At 36.8% G+C, this 21,138-nt stretch overlaps 1 protein-coding gene across 6 annotated transcripts in view; it reads left to right on the forward strand.

The window, feature by feature from the left end:
* Positions 1–2,047: 2,047 nt before the first annotated feature.
* LOC123504452 (eukaryotic elongation factor 2 kinase-like) overlaps positions 2,048–21,138 on the forward strand; it is a 28,739-nt gene continuing 9,648 nt past the window's right edge. The window contains exons 1-10 of one of the 6 annotated variants that reach the window (XM_045254968.1): positions 2,048–2,068; positions 4,853–4,981; positions 10,489–10,633; positions 11,018–11,190; positions 11,491–11,608; positions 13,774–13,827; positions 14,157–14,332; positions 15,311–15,390; positions 17,683–17,837; positions 18,466–18,639. In XM_045254968.1, coding sequence (XP_045110903.1) covers positions 4,887–4,981; positions 10,489–10,633; positions 11,018–11,190; positions 11,491–11,608; positions 13,774–13,827; positions 14,157–14,332; positions 15,311–15,390; positions 17,683–17,837; positions 18,466–18,639 — 1,170 coding nt within the window. In that variant the 5' untranslated portion in view covers positions 2,048–2,068; positions 4,853–4,886. Of the gene's footprint in view, positions 2,069–3,063; positions 3,561–4,852; positions 4,982–10,488; positions 10,634–11,017; positions 11,191–11,490; positions 11,609–13,773; positions 13,828–14,156; positions 14,333–15,310; positions 15,391–17,682; positions 17,838–18,465; positions 18,640–21,138 lie in introns of those variants that run through there. The other 5 variants (XM_045254967.1, XM_045254965.1, XM_045254966.1 and 2 more) reach the window with 5 other exon arrangements.

Below are 21,138 nucleotides of genomic sequence, written 5' to 3' on the forward strand. Positions count from 1 at the left end.
CACACCCACCCACACACACACACACACACACACACACACACACACACACACACACACACACACACACACACACATACAATGATAGTTTTGCACTTTTCCTGTCTTCTGTCTAGGTTGGAGAGCCTTCACTTCCGCATACAATTCACTCCTAAATCGTGAGAAGCTTCTTGCTTTCTTCATTTCTACCCAGGCACCAGCACCACTCTCCCATTCATCCAAAGCCTCAACAAAACGACCTTGCATGCTGTCACAATTACACAGACAATGCCAAATCATGGCATTGTAGTCTACATCAACCCAATAAAGCAACTCTCTCTCTCTCTCTCTCTCTCTCTCTCTCTCTCTCTCTCTCTCTCTCTCTCTCTCTCTCTCTCTCTCTCTCTCTCAACATCCTCGCATTCTTTAATTCAGTATAAGAGCAGTAAATTGAATAGTCGTCAACTCAGCACTGATTAAGTTCCACTGTCATCTTTATGATGTTAACTCCTTATCGTTTATTATTTTAACAAATAGTCTTATCTTTCCTTGTGTGTGTGAGGTAGAGTGGGATGGGGTAAGAGGGATGGTTTATGCATTCATTTTTTTCATCCTCAGTGGCCATCTCCATGTGTTCAAGGAAGTGTGCACACTAAATAAAACCGTTATAAGTAAAAGTAAAGTCCTACTGCAAACCCCACCCAGAGAGAGAGAGAGAGAGAGAGAGAGAGAGAGATGCAATAAGATATTCAGAAAAGTGCTTAAAAATTTCATACAATCAAGCAGCACAAAGTATTTGAAGAAGAGAGGCAAGTGGTAACATACGCAGAGTTCTTATTTTAGTTACCTCAAAAAAAGCACATATAGCTTCGTTCTTTTTTTTTTTTTTTTTTTTGTTCTTAATATATTTAATCTCTGTTAGGGGACTAACATACGAAGGATGTTTTATTTGCCATCTATTTGCTGTGTAACGAAGCCAGTGTGAAGCTAATAATGCTGAGCTTTTGGGGACGAGTTCATTGAAGATATAAATTCGATTAAAAGTACAGTGTGGTTACAGATGGTTATTTCCATCCTTCGAAAACAATGCCATCACCTGCATCTGTCCTGCTTCCACCATGATACAGCCTCGGGTTGCATCTGGCTAAAGTATCACGCCTCGACTGTAGAACTTATATTCTGAGGAAATTTAACCTGTCGTGTGTGTGTGTGTGTGTGTGTTCGTCTCTACGTAGACTGAATTTCTCACAAACTAGTAGTTTTCAGATCATACAAATAAACATTACGATAATTTTCGTTGACATGTTATCAAACTAGAGAATATCTACAAAAGAGTATCCTGCCACAGCTTGACGTGCTGCACTTTCCAAAATAAACGAAGATTATTACACGCCTTAAGTCAAAATAATTAGTCACCTTCTCTTCTTTCCACATAGTAACCATTTGAAGTATACGGAATTCATTGTTAGATGATGATACCCGACCGTGTATCCGTTATGCAGCAAAGCGTGCGCTGATGAACACTGAGGTGGCTTTAGTGTGGCTTTGCATGCCGAAAAGACCATGCAGTTATTGCGAGGAAAACAGATGAAAATTAGGCACCATCTCCATTACCTATCTAGATTAAAGGATAGACTTCATATATGTGTTGTTAGGTGAACAACTTGACGGTATATAAGCAGAATACTGATCACAGTATATTTTGGGCTATACGATGCAATATGCATGTACTATGCAGGTAGTGTAAACTGCGTAGCCTACTATAGTTTTTTTTTTTTTTCTTATTTTGCTTGTTGAAAAGTAAACAGACATTGCTATTGTATTCCATGTTCTACAAGTATTAAGCCACCAACATTTGGACGCATAAAGCAGGCCCATTATTTCACCAGTGCTTCATATTCCCTTGTAACATCTGTGCATGTTGCGTTTATGAACCTGTCGCGGAGGCTGAAGTCATTTAACCCCCCAACCAAGCAATCCTTACTGCGCAGTAGTCTTTTCAGAGTCCAAAGTGGTAAAGTTTACTATCGCCACATTGCTGGTTCCACCAACGCTTGCTTCACTGCATACTCACCTGCCTGATTACATTAAGGTATCGACTGTATTTTACGTGATGACAATAGGTATGTACAGTACAAGGATGGATCACTGCGGTTCCATTAATTACCACCTCTTCATGGTTGATTGATCCCAAGAAAGAAAAAAAGGTCAAGTAGAATAAACTACCACGTTCTTAACCTACGTGTAACATGAATCATTACTTATTCTTATTATTATTATCATTATTATTATTAATGTTATTATTATTATTATTATTATTATTATTATTATTATTATTATTATTATTATTATTATTCAGAATGAATGTGCGAGGGTGTGGGTAGAGACTGGAGAGAGAGAATGTTAACAGGAGGATGGCTCATAACACTATTATCCCTAAGTACTTTAAGTACCTGTACAATACAAGTAGCTACCTATAATCAAGGTCACTAGACCTCTGCTTAGCAACTTCACCATAAGGGACCACACTGCAGTAGGGTTTTCTATTTTTTTTTTCTTTTCTTTTCCACCTTACCGACCGAAGAAGACTTATCAAAACAACTTCCTTTCCTTTTAATACTCCCTGTGTTTGTTTGGGAGAGGCTGAACGCTCACCGAAACAACCACGGTTTTTTTTTTTTTTTTTTTTTTTTTTTTCTTCTTCATTTTAATCGTTGAAGTATCTATCAACTTTTTTGTTTAGATTTACCATTCCTTGTGGTGAGGGATGGAGTGGGCCTTTAAGCCTTTGGGTGGCGGCCCACAATTTATCAACCTGATTGGTCACATTATTTATACAAACATCATCGTCGGCCTCATGTGCGTACAGGCCTCGCGTGGTGTAGTAGCCTCCCTGGTGGTACCTGGCAACTCTTATGACAGGAGGGACCTTTAATAGTCTCCGAAACTTCAAAGAAAATTCAAGATTAGCATTAAGTATGATTCAGTTATGGTCATTTGCATATCAAAAATTGTGTGAAATTAATACACGCTTGTAATAGAGAATTTTGGAATATAACAACAGTTTTCATGCTATCATTATTTTCACTTGTACGAAGTTGAGTGAAGTAAACAGAAAGACGGTGGCACACTTCCGGACACCGCAAGGCCACTACATCCCGCAGCAGAAGACTAGTGTGTGTTGGTGCCTTGGTGGTGGAAACGTGACGCGGTGCGCAGAGCCTGGCTGCAATTATTTCTGGTGCCACGAGAACGGTAGTCACGGGCATGACTTTTGAGATGCTTTACTAGAACGTTAAGCTTGTGTGGAGAACTACTAGTAGACAAAGGTAAATAAACATTTGGTGGTGGGAGCGAGGGTGTGCGTCACAAACAGGTCAGACCATCTGGGTGTGTTAGCATCTCGGTGGTGTCCAATGACGTGGTTGTCTGGACCGAAGAACCACCTTCTACAGCGAAAGAAAACAGCGTTACTTTTGTGCATATCTGACCCTGCAGAACGTTTATATATGCACATATTGTCCATAAGTGATGTCGATCCAAAGCTGTGAAGACGTGAGCGTCTTTGGTGCATGAGCACGTAGGTACGTTGTTGATAAGAATTAAGGGTGCACGTCTTTATTTCTTGTCATTGTCTGCTTGATTATGAGTTGTGTGTATTTGTGTGTGTCAGTTATTTTGTCTGAGAGTGGTGGGATCTGCCATTCATTCTCAGATGCTGTTATCAGTGTAAGCGGACATGGAAACACACTTCAGTCAATGGACAAATTATGTAATCTCCACATGATGTCAATTTCCCCTATGACAGTGGCTTAGCCAAGTTCAGTTCCTAAATGTGTGTTGTATCATTACTTGACAAATCAATAATCATTGTTTAACTCCGATTATGCAATTACGAAAGTTTGGTTTTGTAGGTAGTGTTGACCAGCTTCACCTTTTAAAAAGTAAATAGATAACAGCCATGAAAATCACTTTGTTTTATTGACAAGATAAAAGAAATGCATACATTTTGTTAAGATTACAGTAATTTGCATGTAGGAACCAGGAAGCAGTATGTGATCAGAATTACTTAGGTATCAAATCAGATCAGCCTTGTTAGGTTTTGTAGATTCAGTCATATGTGTGCATTTCAGTGTTCTTGATTTTTTATTTTGCCATGGCTGCCATACTGAAATTGGCTTTCCTGATGTATATGAACCAGCCTGCAAGAGAGAACATATCATGTATTGTATAATCTATGCATAAACTGTTTGCTCTTTTGTATTGCAACTTAGAAATACCTAAAAGGTAAATTGCTGTTGGCATGTTGGATTTTTTTCAGTATAGTAGTATTTCTTATTGGGAAGTATTCATGTTTAGTGTGTGATTGTTTTATTTATAAGTTGTCCCTTGTCTAGATATGTTTTGTATGTATTTCACAGACAGCTTTTCTGTTTATGATGCAGGTGTATCATATATGCTGTGATCTTATCCATCTTTCTGCCTGTATATTTATATTTAGCCTCCTCATTGTCTGTAAAAAATATCTTGTCTTGAAAGTGCTTCTTTTTATTTGCTTTATTTGACTTAACCAACAGTGTAGTGCTTGTAAAATACTTAAATTGCATGCTTTATGTTATTTTTGTCTCATGTGTAGTTAGGGTCCAGGAGTAGAATGACAATTTTATAGATTACCTTCATGAGGAATTATAAAATTGCATCTGTTTAGAAATATGTCATAGAAAAAATATTCTAGGAATCATTACACTTTACCATCTGTCTCTTATTCTTACTTACTTGTCATGACAATGTCTTTTCTACAAAGTAGAAAATACTTGACACCCTTTTATATAGTTATTTTCTATTTCTCATCTCTGTTTCTTCTTGCTTGGTGCAGTTTGGTTGTCTGACACAATTAATGTGACATCAACATGGTTCTGGTGGATCGCACTATAAGTGAGTCCTCGGATGACTTAGACATCCGACCTCTAGAATTGGAAGATCTGAGGAGGAGATTAGATGAAAGGTAAGCAGTGATGGGGTTGGCATTATTGTATTATACTTAAATTAGAGTACCTAAGTCATTGATTGTTTTGATTGATTTGGGTTTTGGTTTGTTGTACTAGATTAGATTGAATTAGAAGGTAATTGTATTATTGAAAAGTCTTGCTGGGCACCTTGATTGCAATTGCCTGAAAGTGCATGTACAATTTAATTGGCCTTGATTGATCTCCAGATTTAACATTTTATCTTCAAATTACAGACTCATTAATCATTTACAGGTTGTTCAGGTAACAGATCAAACAGATTTAATGCTTTAAATTTTCAAAGGTGATGTTCTCTAACAACCCAGGATGCATGATTATATTTTTCCAAGTGTGTTTCTAATCCATATAGATATGACAGTAGGACAACAAAGACAAAATAACAGTGCTGCATCTTTCAAAATTTTCTTCAGTATCAAGTAGCATGCAATACTATTCATTGAGTTATCTTGAAGTTGAAAATGCTAAAACCAGGCAATCCCATCAATCATAGACAATGATCAAAAGTTCATGGTAGCTCTGCTTAATGAGGTTAACATGAAGAGTTCCTGGAAAAATGAGTAATCTTTATTGCATACATGATTAGACACAAAACTTATTAAATCATCTGAATATATATGACTTTTTAGTTCCAGTTGCCATGAAGCTTCAATTTAGTTTAATGTGACTAAGGTTTGATGCAGGGCTGGAAAATGAAAAGGATTAACATACACTGCCCTTCCTCTCCCACCTCTATTGTTTTTTTTATTTTCCCTTCCTTTTGTCACTTTCAGTTGTTGTCTTAAATGTCAAAATCAACACTTCCTAAACCTTGGCTATTAATTTACTATAAACAAGATGATTAAATATCTGTTATAAGCCTGTTCAACCAAAGTAACATGCAGATTTTCCTTTCATCTTTTAGAATTTTGCAATATATCTGACATTATTGTAGATAGCATCATCAGTGTTTCATTGTGGCTTTACCAACAATACATGATTTCTCCACCCATTGCCATCATCTCCTGGTACTCTTCTCACCTATCCTCCCTGCTCTGCATACATTAGTGATCTTTTAAGTTTTTCTTGGCCTATTATTTTACATCCCTATCCTTTCTTTCCTAGCCTATTTGTCTCCCTTTATCTAACATATAGACAACACCACACATTTCTGGTGCTTGCTTGAAATTCCTACCTGAAAGCTTCATACATCTCTTCTTCCTGTCTCCTTACTCTGGGCACCTGTGTTTTTTTTTTTTTTTTTTTTTTTTTTTTTATTATGGAAGAGGGGAAGTTGGCCAAATGCAACAAATATATATATATATATATATATATAAAAAAAAGCTCACTTGATTGCCAATTCCCTAAAAGTTCCCTACTGGAACCATATTCTTCTCTTTACTGTTCTCATACTCTTTGTGTGTTTACTTAGTTGTGACATACAAGGGGAGGAGCTAAGTTCACACTGTCCCATCTCCATAACTGTTTTTATCCATTTTTTCCTATGTGTGTATTTACCTAGTTGTATATTACAGGATTTGAGCATGGCTTGTAATGTCCTGTCTCCTTTTCTATAGTTATCCAATTTTTCTTTAAACATGTGTACATTGGTTGCTGTAACAGCCACCTCACCTAAGCCATTCCAAATACCCACAGTTTTATGTTGAAAACTACTTTTTGATGTCCCCTAAACCCTGGCTCTTTCCATCTTATTTGCATGTTTTCTCATCCATCTAGTTCCATCTTTCAGCAGAACCATGTCTTATCTGTCTATCTTTTCAATGTGGTTAACTATTTTGTACTTCATTATTAGATTTCTTCTTTCTCTTCAATCTTCCAAAGTAGGCAATTACATTCCCCTTAATCTTGCTTCATAGGTTAGGTAATTTTCCAACCTGGGTTGTATCATGGTGGTTATGATTATCAGATCATCATACTCTTGTCCATGAAGTGAAATGCCACCCTAATATTTATTAACATCTTGTATGTCAAGCCAAATATCCAAACTTATATGCCTTTCCAAGGTCAGGGTTTTTTGAATATCCACTCCCAAATCTCTCTCTACTTAACTCTTCATTATGATTTCCTCCCCCATTTTATTTTTGCAGGTCTTCTCTTACTCTTACCCACTTCTATCATATGGCATTTCATAGCCTTAAATTCCAATTACCACCAATGACTCCACTCATAATTCTTGTCAGTATCTCTTTGTAACTATATAATTGACATGTCCCTTTGTTACTCTTAATAATTTTTCATCATCACTCAATAATTTTTCATCAGCAGCACACAGATTCATATAACTGCTCACACCTGCTTGCATGTCATTGATATATATATATATATATATGGAACATGATGGTTTTAATACAGACCCTGTGGTACACCACTTATTACTTTATTCCATCATGAACAGATGTCCCTAATCAAACGTCTCATTTCTCTGTTCTGTAAGTAGTCTCTCATCCAGTTTAGCATTTTTCCTTTCAATCCTCCTATATGTTCCATCTTCCACAAGAATCTCATGTGGAATTTTATCGAATGCTTTTTTGATATTAAGTACACTGCATCTACCCAGCTGTTTCTTCTTTGTACTTCATCTATTACTCTTGTGTAGAAACTTAGCAGATTTGTCACACACAATCTTCCTTTTCCGAAGCTAAACTAGCGGTCTGTTATAACTTCTTTGTCCTCTAAATTCTTCACCTCTTTTCCTTGATCACTTTTTTCACAGTGCTTGCCCACAACACTACGTAGTGACACCAGTCTCTGATTTTGTGGCTCTGTCTTCTTTCCCCCATTTTATATATTGGCACTATGTTTGCTCTTTTCCACTATCCCCTCCACCATTGAGCTGCTTACCACATTCCACCAGTTGTCCTTTACACTCCTTTAACTGTCCAAGCTCTTTGCTCCATTGCTTTTCTGATATCCAACTTCTCTACAATTTGCCAGTGTCCTGTCAGTGCACCATGACTTACCTATAACCCCTTCTGCTGTACTTCATTGTTTGGTTCTGTAAAATCTGTTTTTAAAACTTTCATTCATAAGTTCACTCATCTCTTCATTTGTTTCATATATCCTTGTTCTGCTTATCAATTTGTTCATGGTCTCAGTTTCAGTTTGTTATCTTCTATCCATATATCTGTTAAAAAAGCCTGGGCTTTGCTTTACATTTCTCTTCTACATCTTTTTCAAACTCTCTCTCTCTCTCTCTCTCTCTCTCTCTCTCTCTCTCTCTCTCTCTCTCTCTCTCTCTCTCTCTCTCTCTCTCATCCTCCTTTCTTTAACATAATCATTCCTTACTTCTTTATACTGCCCCTATTATATATGTGTCCATTATATATATATATATATATATATATATATATATATATATATATATATATATATATATATATATATATATATATATATATTGTTGATAAGTGTAAGGTCATATGTAATTGAGGCTGATGTGAAAATTGATTGTTGATTTGGGCTCTGGTAGTGACACTTTGTGTGTGTGTGTGTGTGTGTGTGTGTGTGTGTGTGTGTGTGTGTGTGTGTGTGTGTGGACCAAGGCCTCAAGACCAGCCAGCTTCAGTGAAACTAAATACTGGTCTTGCTGGCAGATTTCTTTGTCTCTTCCTCTTTTATACATTTTTGGCATGATTTGAGGCTGGCTTGATTCTACCTATTGTTTACCAGGCCGAGACTTAAAGTTGAAATTAAAGTTTGTTAGATTTAGTTCCATTATCCATCACATCTGATGTTGTCCTCTTTCCCATTATATCTTGTCTTTCTGTGAGTAATGAAAATATAGGGGAGACTTTCAGGTTCCTTCTCTTTTTATATTGTGTAGTGAATAAAGTGACACTATTCCTTAACTATGTGGTCTACCTTACCAAGCATTTCTAGGATTTAAAGATCAAGTGTGATGATAGACAGTACTGTAGACCTTAAAGAAAATGCTTTTGTTTATTAAACTGTGTGTGTGTGTGTATATATATCTGTTTGTGTGTAAGTATATTAAACCCTGCTCGAGTTTGACCTGAATACATGTCAGAAATCAAATAAGTTGGACACTCATGATTTCTTTGCCCTTTTGATTAAGTATTTTGAACCCGCTAGATTAGTATACTGGCTAAAATACCCTTGATAGCTCTTACATCATCCGAGTCAGGAGTTGTCTGAGCCATTAGAGCAGTGGTTCCCAAAGTGGGCGGTACCGTCCCCCTGGGGGCTGTGGAAAGATCTGGGGGGCCGGTAGGGGGGCGGCAGGGTGGCATGAAGAACAATTATTATTAACTTTTTCTTCTTTACAAAATCTGAATGACAAAATCTATGTCACAAACAATAACCTAAAGGAACACATAGGCAGTTTTAAGAAAATAAATTTGAAGTAAGATTTATAAACGAATGCTTTATTTTGTTACGTAGTCCGAAGTCGAAGTCAGAAGTTCGAACGTTTGTTTGACGATTTGTACACAACACGTGCAGCAGGACAAGTCAGTGGACAACGCATCAGGGTCCGGTTACCGCACGCAGTTAAAACTGCTAAAAAATAAATTGGTTTACTAAAATGGGTTTTATTTGTGAAATACACATTTGTGTTTAACCTTTATCTTTTCAAATTGCAGCATACCAAATATCAAGAAAGAGGTGTTTGTTTCCATATGTGTCTGTGTGTGTGGGGGGGGGGGGGCTAGGAATTCACCGGGGAGCCAAGGGGTGCCAGCCTGCAAAAGTTTGGGAACCACTGCATTAGAGATGCGAAATTGTTGCTTACATAGCTAACTCAGCAACCATGAGACAGTGTCTACCTCAGTTTTCACTTGCATAAGAGGTATGTTATCAATTTGTGCATGTGTGTGTATTTACATAAGTTGTATTGTACAGTGTGTGTGTGTGTGTGTGTGTGTGTGTGTGTGTGTGTGTGTGTGTGTGTGTGTGTGTTTACATAGTTGTTTTTACTTAGTTGTAGTTTTACAGGGCCTGGGCTTTATGCTCGTGTGGCCCCGTCTCCATATTTACACATCTAATTTTTCTTTAAAACTATGCACACTCATTGCTGACACCACTTCCTCACTCAAACTGTTCCAAGTCTCAACACATCTTTGCGGGAAACTATATTTTTTAACATCTCTCAGACATCTTCCCTTCCTCAGTTTCTTACTATGTGATCTTGTGCTTCTAATGTCATATTCTTCTCTCAGGATTAGTTTCTCATTATCCACTTGATCCATTCCGTTAATCAATTCATAAACTTGAATCAGATCCCCTCTTTCTCTTCTCTGTTCCAGGGTGTGTGTGCGCGTGCGTGCGTGTGTGTGTGTGCGTACATGTATGTATATATATAAACAGGTGAAAAATTCATCCCTAGTTTCATTCCTTGCATTATGCATTAACCTGCAAATCTAAGCTTAATTTTATTTATTTAATTGTTCATTTATTTTATTTAATCATCCATTTTATTCACATTTACTTATTAATTTTCATTATATATCTATTTATTTATTTATTCTAGTGATGATGATTGCCATTCTCTACCTGACGGAAGTTCCAACCAGTCCTTCTCTGCAGCATTCAAAATTGGGCTCAAGAGGAGGAGGGAGACAACTGTAAACAGGAATTTTGTGGCCAAGATGGCTTGGAAGAATGCAGTCCGAAAGGTAATGACTACCAAAATTTTTTGAGTTTTGTTAACTGTAAGCACAAGTATAGCTTTCTGTAGCTTTCTAAACAATTTTTAGTTTTTGTTATTTAAAGTATATGATAAAGTTTCTGAGTGTTGTTACTGTAAACACAAGTATTATTCTTGGGGTGTAGATATGCAACTATATATAACTTTCTAAGCAAGTCTTAGTTTTTGTTATTTAAAGTATATGGTAAAGTTAATTTTATACTTTTACACTAAAGTTTTGCATAAATGCTTGTAAGTAAAATTTTTTACTTAATTATCTCATTTAGAGATGAGTGCCAAAAGAAAATTTTGCATCATTGTTAGTAATTTCATCAGAATATAGAATACATTTCAATATACAATCATTCTTCAGGCTCTGGCTCTTGGAGATCCATGGGAAAAGTTCCACCTCAATGCATACAAAACAGAGCGGGCCAGGAGGCACCGCTACAATGCCATGCGGCAAACCTGGACACAAGATGAGGTTGTGATAAAGATGGAGAAGGATTCCTTCAACCATGGTGCCATGAGGGAGTGTTTTCGTATGTGAGTAAACTCTATAAGCTTTTTTATAGTGCTGATCAACCATTTATGTAGTATAGATAATTTGTGATTCTTATAATACATAGAAACAGTATACATACTTTTAAGAAAAACATAAAGGATTGGCATTATGAGATGGGAAATTTTATTGTCATGTAAAGCTATATCATTGGTATGTAATTTGATTCAGTCATGTAAAGCTGTAACATTGGTAAGAGAGACAAGTCTTCAAAAAGACATTAGTGTGGTAAATAGATCAATAACTACTTGTATTGATTTTTTGTAATTCATTAACTTTTACAGGAAGAAGCTCAGCAACTTCTCTAAAGATGATTGGGAGCGAGCTCATAATTATGTGGCAAAACGCTACATGGACCTAAGCACTCCCAGGGAGACATACTTTGACGATGTCAGGCTTCAGGTTAGTGCTAAAGGAGATGTCTCTTTTACTTTAGCCTTCAACAACATTGATTTTTACTTTACATCACTATCATTATTGTGAAAATGAGCTTCATAAGTCTACTGCTTTAGCTTTAATTTAATTAACAGATGCATCATCAAATGTTCATCCTGTCACAATTTTTATGTATTAAATATTAAAGAATAAAGAATAAGACTTACTGGCCCCATCACAGAATTATCCCAGCTTTTTTCTCCAGCCTACACACTCACTACTAACTAAGTAACAAATAATCTGCAAGTATCACTCCCCATCCATTGTAATATCCATCTGCCTTCCCAAAACTCATGGATCATAACCACATGATTATAAAAGTACACAGATATTGATGTTGAAATTCATTGGAGATGATTTTGATTAAAGGATACAGGTAACTCTTGATATACGTGTGTTTAATTTACACGTTTTTGTTAATACGCGACCAACAAAATATTATAATTAATTAAATTTGCGCGATCGGTTTGCTTATACACGATTTGGACCACATCCCGCATCCCCCTATTATCTATTTTCTTATGAGAATTATAAATTTGTTTTACGCGAATTTTGAAATACATGATACCTCTTGGAACGCATCTATCATGTAAATCGAGTTACCTGTATTTGATTGTGCTGTAATAATTTAAGACTTTTTTGTCTGAATGAATAGTGTACTAGTTATTATGTAGATTCATGCAAGAAAAGTCATACAATCTAAAATGTGAAGGAAAATCTATAAAGTAATCAAGATTAGCCATATTTTATTGTAGTTTGAATTGCTATTCTATTTCTATATGAACAGGTTCTTTATAAGAAACCAAGGAAATTTTGTTACCAGTGATAAGAAATTTTATATGTTGCTGTTTTGCCACTTGTCTAAACTCTAATATTTTAAGTTGAAATATTGAGTGAATACAATAATACTCCGCTTCACGAACGTTCGTCTAACGAATTTCCGGTTTAACGTACTATATAAAGTTAGACCAAAAAGTCCACATAACGTACAACCACATCCATTTTAGCAAATTTTCTGGGTTTGAATTTGCCGGGTGAGGGACCGAACGCGGCAGCTTCGCCGTGATTGTCTGGCACCCCGCCTGTCTCTAGCACTCCTGGAGCTGGATCCAAGATTCTTTAACAACCTCAGAATAACCTCCTGCCGCGAAATGGCTTCCATGAACACTTGGAGGGACGGTGACGAGGTTGCTCTGAGGTTGCTAGGAACACCACCTCTGGAGGTGGTGTTACTGTCTTATATATGCATTTATGTTCACAAAACAACATTTCTATTAGCTTTTTACAAACCTTGCCACCAAGAAAGGATTGTTTTGTAATGCATAAAGTGAAATCTTGCATGAAATACCAAAAAATAAAGCAGAGATGATATCGGCCACAGACGGTGGAGACTCCGGCGACTTGGCCGCTTCTTCTTCTTCTTGTGACCTTTTTAGCTTGGCGTGTTGTCTTTCACCATGATATTGAATTTGTTTCCACTCCTCTATTGCCTGCTATAATGGATATCATAGTATTCATATACGCTCATGCCTAGAGACCTGGACTCCGTGGCAGTGAGTGATAGTGAATTAGTAATGAAATACCATGGTATTTCATTACTAATATATATATATATATATATATATATATATATATATATATATATATATATATATATATATATATATATATATTTTTTTTTTTTTTTTTTTTTTTTTTTTTTCCATGTGGTATGTTGGAGACCAGCCCAGAACGCATTCCCCCTATTTCCATTATTTCCTATGGGAAAATTACGTCCGCTTAACGAATTTCCACTCTGCGAACAGCTTTGACACCTATCCTGTTCATTAAGTGGAGTATTACTGTACTTAGATAACAAACTGTCTCTTATCAAATCATCCATGTTAATCTTAGTTTTGTAGTTACAGTAGTTGTACAAATTCTCTCTCTCTCTCTCTCTCTCTCTCTCTCTCTCTCTCTCTCTCTCTCTCTCTCTCTCTCTCTCTCTCTCCAAATTATGGTACTGACACTGTAAAACATATAAATTTTATATTTTACTTGCAGCACCATGCCCAGTCACCTTTTTTGTGACCTTACACATTACTGTAAATTGATTTTAATTCAAGCTCAGTTATCTTTTTCTTTTATTGCAGATGGATGCCAAACTGTGGGGAGAAGAGTACAATAGACACAACCCACCAAAAAAGGTATTACCCTCTTGTACTCTCTCTCTCTCTCTCTCTCTCTCTCTCTCTCTCTCTCTCTCTCTCTCTCTCTCTCTCTCTCTCTCTCTCTCTCTCTCTCTCTCTCTCCTTTTTGCAACTGATCATCCCCTAAGTTATGTTTGGTAATACATGAAGAAACAAAAATCAGGATTGCATTTCACAGAACCAAGTGAGTGACAAAACAAATAACTCAGCAAATCCCCAATACTAGTAGGCCAGACTATTCTTATATGGTGATCTGTTCACTTTCTGATTACATATTTTAAGATTATAAATAGGTGTTAAAAAAGATTCTTAATTTTTTCTTGTAGGTAGATATATTCCAGATGGCCATCCTGGAAATGATAGACAGAGAGGGGAGTCCCCTGTTCCATCTTGAACACTTCATTGAGGGTCAGTATGTGAAGTACAACTCAAACTCTGGATTTGTTCGTTCAGAAGCCATTCGTATGACTCCTCAAGCATTCTCCCACTTCACATTTGAAAGGTACAGTAATTGTGGCTCTAGTGAGATAGATAAGGGAGTGCTTAGTTAATATTAATCATTGCTTATTAGATATACTAAAATTTGTGTTTTGAATAATGTTTTCGTATTGACTGTTGAATCAATTATAGTTCATTTTCTTCTGATGTGCCATTCTACCTAGACAAAATGGTTGATTTTGTAAGATAGTACATATCTATTAACCCACAGAACTCGAGACACGTCGATAGACGTCATCACACAAGACTCGGGGCATGTCAATAGACATTTTGGCATTTTTGGGCTATATTTTGGCCATTTTCTTCCCGTTTTCTTTGCTTGTGAACTGGCAATACTCATCAGGAGTAAACATATGCTATACGTCACTGTGTCACCAACTCCCATGATGGATGGTGGGAGCGACAGTGATTTCACAGTGTCCGATTCCACTACCTCTCCCACGTGCCTTACTTCTACACCTCGGGGAGACAATTTTTGAATGAGTGGTATCAGAAGGGCTTTGGAATTAACAGTTTCTACAATAATAGAGAGCAAAGATAGTGATGTTCTGGGCTCTGGTACGGATATAGGAAGATAGAGAGAGAGGGGATACAAGGGACCCGTTTTCTATCACTCTAGCCAAGGCCACTGGACCCGATCGGACGCAAGGCCACGTACACTGATGATACCACCTCATTCAACCTGTGATATTTTGGTAACCATATCGTCTAGAGACTTCTGGTTTTTTGCATTGCAAAGAGGAAGAGTTGCCTGTGGGCAGAACACCATTTAGACTCCTTTGTTTATTGAATTTTCAAGTGTAATCAGTATGTGAATACAGGTTATTTTGTGTTTTTTTCACCAAACCTGCCAAGTTAGCGCGAGCGTAAACTCCTAACATCCCCCAGTTTTAGGGGTTAAAGTAGAATGCATCATTATCAAAATTAAGAATTGTTACCTGAAGATAATATTGTGTATTTGATATTTGCTTTTATTTCCCAGGTCTGGCCATGAGTTAATTGTTGTGGACATCCAAGGAGTTGGAGATTTGTACACAGATCCTCAGATTCACACTAGCCATGGTCAGTATTTGAAGAAGTAATGACAAGAAGGATAATGTATAAGAATATAATTGAATGGGCATCATTTTTATTGTACTGCAGCAGAAAGTGATGTAGCATAATAGCAATGTATTGTCATTAGATTAGGCAAACTGGATAATAATTCAGGCAGACAAAGCAAATAAGTGAGGCAGTCTAAACAGTTAGTGGTAGTCTTGGCTACCTGAGATCAAGACTTCCTTAAACTTGACATCCTCTTCCTTAGCTTTATTGTGTGTGTGTGTGTGTGTGTGTGTGTGTGTGTGTGTGTGTGTGTGTGTGTGTGTGTGTGTGTGTTTACCTAGTTGGATTTACCTAGTTGTAGTTTTACAGGGCCTGGGCTTTATGCTCGTGTGGCCCCGTCTCCATATCTACACTTATCCAATCTTACTTTAAAAGTATGCACACTCGTTGCAGACACTACTTCTTCATTTAAACTGTTCCACGTCTCAATACATCTTTGCCGGAAACTATATTTTTTAACATCTCTCAGACATCTTCCTTTTCTCAGCTTTTTACTATGCGATCTTGTGCTTGAATGTCATATTCTTCTCTCAGGATCAGTTTCTCATTATCCACTTGGTCCATTCCGTTGATCAATTTATAAACTTGTATCAGGTCTCCTCTCTCCTTCTTTGTTCCAGGGTTGGTAGATCCATAGCCTTTAGTCTCTCCTCATATGTCATCCCTTCAAATTCTGGAACCATTCTTGTAGCCATTTTTTGTAGTCTCTCCAATTTCCTTATGTGTTTCTTTTTATGAGGGGTCCACACTACTCCTGCATATTCCAATCTGGGTCTTATTATAGTACTTATCAATTTCTTCATCATTTCTTTGTCCATGTAGTGAAATGCTACTCCAATATTCCTTAGCAAATTATATGTTTCTCTAAAAATTCTATCAATATGGCTTACTGGTTGATTGTTTTCTTCCATCGTCACTCCTAAGTCCTTTTCCTTTTTACTTTCTCCAGTTCTACTCCATCTCCCATCTTATAGATTCCCACAGGTCGTCTTTCACTCTTTCCCATTTCCATGACATGGCTTTTGTTCACATTGAATTCCATTTCCCACTTTTACTCCATTCCCAGATCTTATTTAGGTCTTCTTGCAGTATTTCACAATCCTCCTTTTGCTTTATAACTCTGCACAGTTTCGTATCATCTGCAAACAGATTTATGTAGCTGTTCACTCCTTCTGGCATGTCGTTAATATAAATGAGGAAAAGTATTGGTGCCAATACTGACCCCTGTGGCACTCCGCTTTCTACTGCTCTCCACTTGGACTTCATATCTTTAACTACCGTCCTTATTTCTCTCCCCCTCAAATAATTTTCTATCCATCTCAATGTGCTTCCTTTTAAGCCACCCTTCTCCTCTAACTTCCATAGTAATCTTGCATGTGGCACTTTGTCAAACGCCTTTTTTAAATCCAAATAAATACAGTCAACCCATCCCTCTCTCTTGTACTCTATCAACTATTCTAGAATAGAAACTCAATAAATTAGTTACACAAGACCGTCTTTTCTAAAACCAAATTGGCTATTTGATATTAATTTGTTGTCTTCAAGGAACTCGATCCATTGTTTCTTTATTATTCTTTCACACATCTTGCATATTACACTAGTTAGTGATACCGGTCTGTAATTTAAAGGTTCTTCCTTCCTTCGCTCTTATGTATGGGAACCACCTCAGCTCTTTTCCATTCTACTGGTACTGTTCCATTTTCTATTGAGCATTTTATGATGTTGTATATAGGACTTGCTAGTTCTTCCCTACATTCTTTCAGTATTCTGCCTGAGACTTCATCCGGTCCCATTGCCTTCTCTTCATCCAGTTCCTTCATTAACTCTTTTATTTCAAGCTTGCTTACTTTAATCTCTTTCATATAGACTGTCTCTCTATTACCCAGTGGCCTTTCAAATTTGGATTCCTTAGTAAAGACCTCCTGGAATTTATTATTTAATAGTTCTGCGATACCTTTTGGGTCTTCCACTATCCCGTTCTCTCCTTTTAACTTTTCTATTGTTTCTTTTTGCCTAATTTTTCCATTTATGAATCTAGAACAATTTTGGTTGCTCCTTACATTTTTCAACAATGTGCACATGTAAAAGAGAGAGACAGTTTTGATAAGTAATACTGATGAAAGAAGGATGAAATGTTTACCAGTCATGATTCACTGTAAAGAAGATATTTGTAAGTTTATAATTATGTTCAGTGTTATGATAAAAAAATGTATTGCCAACAGCATAATTACTTTTGTGTGTTTGTTTCAGGAGAAGAGTATGGGGATGGTAATCTGGGAACACGAGGCATGGCACTTTTCCTGCACACCCACCGGTGTAATTCCATCTGTGAGAGTCTTAATCTCACTCCTTTTGATCTTGCACCATCAGAAATTGAAAATACTAAAACCATTTCCAGTACAAAGGTACCATAATTATTTTGTATATATATATTTTTTTATAACTCTCTCTCTCTCTCTCTCTCTCTCTCTCTCTCTCTCTCTCTCTCTCTCTCTCTCTCTCTCTCTCTCTCTCTCTCTCTCTCTCTCTCTCTCTCTCTCTCTCTCATATGCAGAGTATTGTGACTAGAGCAACCATAGCAACAGCAGATGATAGATACATGAACTAACCATATGCCAAAGTGTTTCTTTGTATATATTCTGGAATCATGAAATTATACAGTTGAAAAAAATTGAATGCAGCTGAATGTTCCACAAAATTGCATTTTTATGACAGGTAATATCTTTTTTAAAAGGTTTGATGAGAAAATCTGTCCATTATCATCTTCAATCGTAATTATCTCTAGTTCATTGCATTGGTACTCACAATATCACTGTCTCAAAGTTTTGATGCTCAGAATAATAAGATTAATAGTGATGTATCGACATGTTTACCCATCCACCATCCAAGGGGAAGAGATGAGTATCAGCAGGCAATAGCTTATCTATAACCAGGTCTAGAGTATGAAGTTTTAGCAACTACACTTATATATTGTTATTCTACAGTGAGTGAACATTTCAAGTTGTTTGTTCTGACTTTTGTGTGTGATTTCAGAATGCATACCAGACTATTGTCCGGGGCACTGAGGAGATTGTGTTGACTCCTTCAGAAGAGGAGAAGGAACACATCCAAGACTACATACGCATGCGTTCTCTGTCATCAGGGTACCACTCAGGGGATGATCGACCAAGAACCAAACTCACATCCATTAGCTCCTTGGACTCCTTGGTAAATATATTATGTGTTTTCATTAATGAGAACAGACTGTCGTATATGAAGTAAATATTGTATGTCGGCTTGCGTGATACGGTGGGGCTTTCAAACTTGGATAAAATTACCTGGATAAAATTTTGTTAAAGCGAGTTTTGTGTTCGTTAAACGAGCAGATGGTAGTAAAAGGTAACGTTCGTTGTAGCAAAATTTCGTTGTGTGAACCTTCATTAAGCGGGGGTTGCCTGTATATCCTACTTTCCCTGTACATTTTTTACTGTGTATAGTGGATTCCACTCAACTTCAGCAAAGTATTCCCTCAACTTTGTGAAGTCAGCCTTTCTGTAATTATACAGGGTGGGGCGCGAATACTTCCCGATTTGAGAATGAAATAAAAACCTGTTTACACTTGAAAATTCTTTATTCTTCTTTTATGCCTTTCACACAACATGGGAGATTTACTTTTACACTGTTTTAAAGACAATATCTTTTAAATATCCACCTCCATTGTCAATACACTGATTCAGACGATTTCGGAAGCTTTGGTCTACTCTCTCCAGCATGTTGAGCGGTATATTGGCTATTTCAGTTCAGATGGCGTTCTGTAGGTCTTCCAGGGTCTGTGGACGGTCGTTATAAACCAGGGATTTTAAGATATCCCCACAGGAAATAATCACAGGGGGCTAAATCAGTGTGTGCCCTAACTGCACGCATTTCAATGGGATTCCTGAGAGAAGCTTTTCCCGACCGACTGATTTCCCTGAGAGGAGACTTAAACTGGCCTGCGCGCTCAATTAATAGATGATCACTTTTTTTTTAGAGGGCACTGACAATTTATTTCTTCGATAATGTTAATCTCTTTCAAGCCTCGATGCCTCCTCATTTCCTCTAACTCTTGTAGTTTCCCCAATCCACTGCGTCATAGTGTTAATCATTATTAGGTTTAGTAGTGTATATCCTCATGATTTCTTGCATAGTCCAGTTTTCCTAGCATACCTCCTTGCAGTTGAAGTCACCCATCAGTCATCAGTGTCACATTCATACTTTCTTGCAATATTTTTTTAAACAATTCCTCTTATCTCTCAACATTTCTTTATATTCATCATGATTCCATGCATTACTTTTTGGTGGTACATATGCTACTGCAAAATCTCTCTTTTCCTCTCCCTTTCCTTTTATCTTAATTTTAGTTACTTGCACCTTACCTTCTCCTATCTCAACATTTTCCACTGCTATATTCTTCTTGGTCAGTAACATCACTCCTCCTTTCTTACTATTCCTAGATCTTAACCACACATTATAATTTCCATTTTCAATATTTATATTTTCTGCTGACTCATTTAGTTTAATTTCTGTGATCCCATGATGTCTGGCTGTTTTATCATAATGTAATTATTAACTTCATGCAATTCTGATATTATTCCATTTATGTTTGTATATGCTACTGACTATTTACTGTTTCTACTTTCATTACTGACTCCTCTTATTCCTTCTTTGTCAGATACCACTTCCTCATCCTCTTGTCCTTGACTTTCCAGTAGAACGTTTTTTTTCTCTTCCTCTGATGTTTTCGTTTTTTTCCTTTGCCTCTCTTATAAGTTCATTTATCTTATTTCTCTTTTCCTTATTCATGTCCTGTTTTATCCAAATTTTCTTGTATTGTTCTGTCTTGTCCAGTCTCCATGCATGTGATGTCACCTCTGATGCTTTTGTTTGTGCTCTAAATTTGACTTTCAGTGGTTTTCTTCCTCCCTCTGTATAATTTCCTAGTCTGTTTACTTCCTCAATTTCTCTCACCTAGTCCTCACCTTCTCCCAGAACACTTTTTACCACATCCTCTGCTACCTTTTTTTGTTTGTTTTTCCTCTTTGATTTTACAGGTTCCTTTTCTTCATTCAGGCCACAGATAACTATACTTTTCTGCTTGTCTTCTGTATCTCTTACCATCAATTACTTTTGTTTGATTACTTTCACTATCTCTGGTTAGGTCTACCTTTTCTTTCTGTTGTTTTTTCCATGATTTCTGTAGAATTAACTTTTTCTTCTCTCTCCTTTTTCCATTCTAGCTGTTCACCTTTCATTTCTATCACTTCATTTTCCGGTTTCTTTACTAACTTTCTACCTTCTATCTTTTATTTTTTTAGCTTGGCACATTGGATTTTTAGCACTTTGTTTTCTTCCAAATCATGTTGCCTCTTTTCCAAGTTGGTATCTCTATCAGGTCACTTTGACTACTCTCCATAAGGTTCATTTTCCTGATCTGCATTTTTATTTGTAGTTCCTTATTCGTATCTTCATTAACCCTTTCCTTCCGGCAATCGTATATATACGATTGCATCAATGCGTCCGTAGCAACGGCGATCATACCCATAATCAAGAATTTTCGCGCCTCAATTTTGAGTTCCAAGCGCGGTTTCTCGAGTCAGATGGTGAGTGGAAGTGTCTGGCATGTTTCCACATGTAGTGTTGTCACTAGCTCTGGAAATTTAGCGGTAACTAAGCTATTTTCCCTTTCTC

This window comes from Portunus trituberculatus, chromosome 16, assembly GCF_017591435.1.
Source record: "Portunus trituberculatus isolate SZX2019 chromosome 16, ASM1759143v1, whole genome shotgun sequence".
In the NCBI taxonomy this organism is placed as follows: Eukaryota; Metazoa; Arthropoda; class Malacostraca; order Decapoda; family Portunidae; genus Portunus; species Portunus trituberculatus.